General features: G+C 50.7%; 1 protein-coding gene across 1 annotated transcript in view; it reads right to left on the minus strand.

Moving 5' to 3' along the window:
* The window catches only part of si:ch73-174h16.4 (leucine-rich repeat-containing protein 14), a 3986-nt gene extending 3308 nt beyond the window's left edge, over positions 1 to 678 (minus strand). The window contains exon 1 of the mRNA XM_030349522.1: positions 1 to 678. Coding sequence (XP_030205382.1) covers positions 1 to 211 — 211 coding nt within the window. The 5' untranslated portion in view covers positions 212 to 678.
* Positions 679 to 1117: the final 439 nt, after the last annotated feature.

Here is a 1117-nt window from a genome sequence, read left to right on the forward strand (position 1 = left end):
TGAGTCCGGAGATCCGGCGGTCCCCGACCTTAAGCCGCCGCTCGGGCCAGCGCTGAACCAGCTCGCCCACCGCCAGCGGCCGGCCGCCGGAGCAGGCGGCCCGCAGCAGGGCGTCGTACAGCTCCCGGGGAACGCAGCACAGCCAGGAGGGAGAGGAGCTGTGGTCTCTCACCACCTCCTTGGCACACAGGTCCACCAGGGACAGCACCATCACTTTGTGGATCTGGAAAGTCTGCGAGGATCCAAATGGTTTCTTTTGCGCAATATCTGTGGCTGTAGTACAAACCCGACCCGGCCTGACTAACGTTACCACCGGGCTAACATTAGTTTAATGAGGGCAATCCGATCCACACCAAATCCGGTCCCAGAATAATGTCGACCACCCCTCGACAGGCCGGCTTTATCCGGATATATATTAGATTGATGTGCCTGCTTGGAGAGCCTCTTAGAGCAGTGGACGCGGAACTCCACCTCGTCCTTCCTTGTTTACTGTTTACCCCGCTGACGCCGACTGATGACGACAACACTGAGGGAAAGGGAGGCGGGCGCGCGCGCACACGATACAAGTTTGTATCATCCCACTCATGGACATATCCCACTGCACTGCAGACACAAATGGGCGTTCTCGTGTGGTGGGAGTTCCCGTTTACGCAGACTGGAACGCCCCCTTCTTATTCTTCGTCGCCTTTCTTGCTGAACTGTATTAAAATGTCAAAGTGTACTACTCCGAAACCATGTAAATAGTGTTGTATATAAACTTCCAAAGCTTTTCAAATCTTATTTGGCAAATAACTTCACATGGTGTGTCTTTTTAAAATGTATTCGTTACCAGCATTCGTAGTGTTGATCAGCAGTGAAATAGTCTGCTATAACGTTGACGTCGCTTAGCAACCGAAGTCTTCGGACTGCTACGTCACCGGACTGCTACCATTGCAAGTGAACGGAGCGTTCCACGGCATTGAGAAGACCAGTGTAATAAAGGCCTATAAAATGTCTGTTTATGGCATAGATTTCTCCTCGGATTAGGCCAATAAAGCAATGATAACAAAAACTAAAAAAACACAAACCCTCGATCAACTGAGTCAATCAAAACCCTCATTGTTTAACATGAATTGGC

This window comes from Gadus morhua, chromosome 23 (genome assembly GCF_902167405.1).
Source record: "Gadus morhua chromosome 23, gadMor3.0, whole genome shotgun sequence".
Lineage (NCBI taxonomy): Eukaryota > Metazoa > Chordata > Actinopteri > Gadiformes > Gadidae > Gadus > Gadus morhua.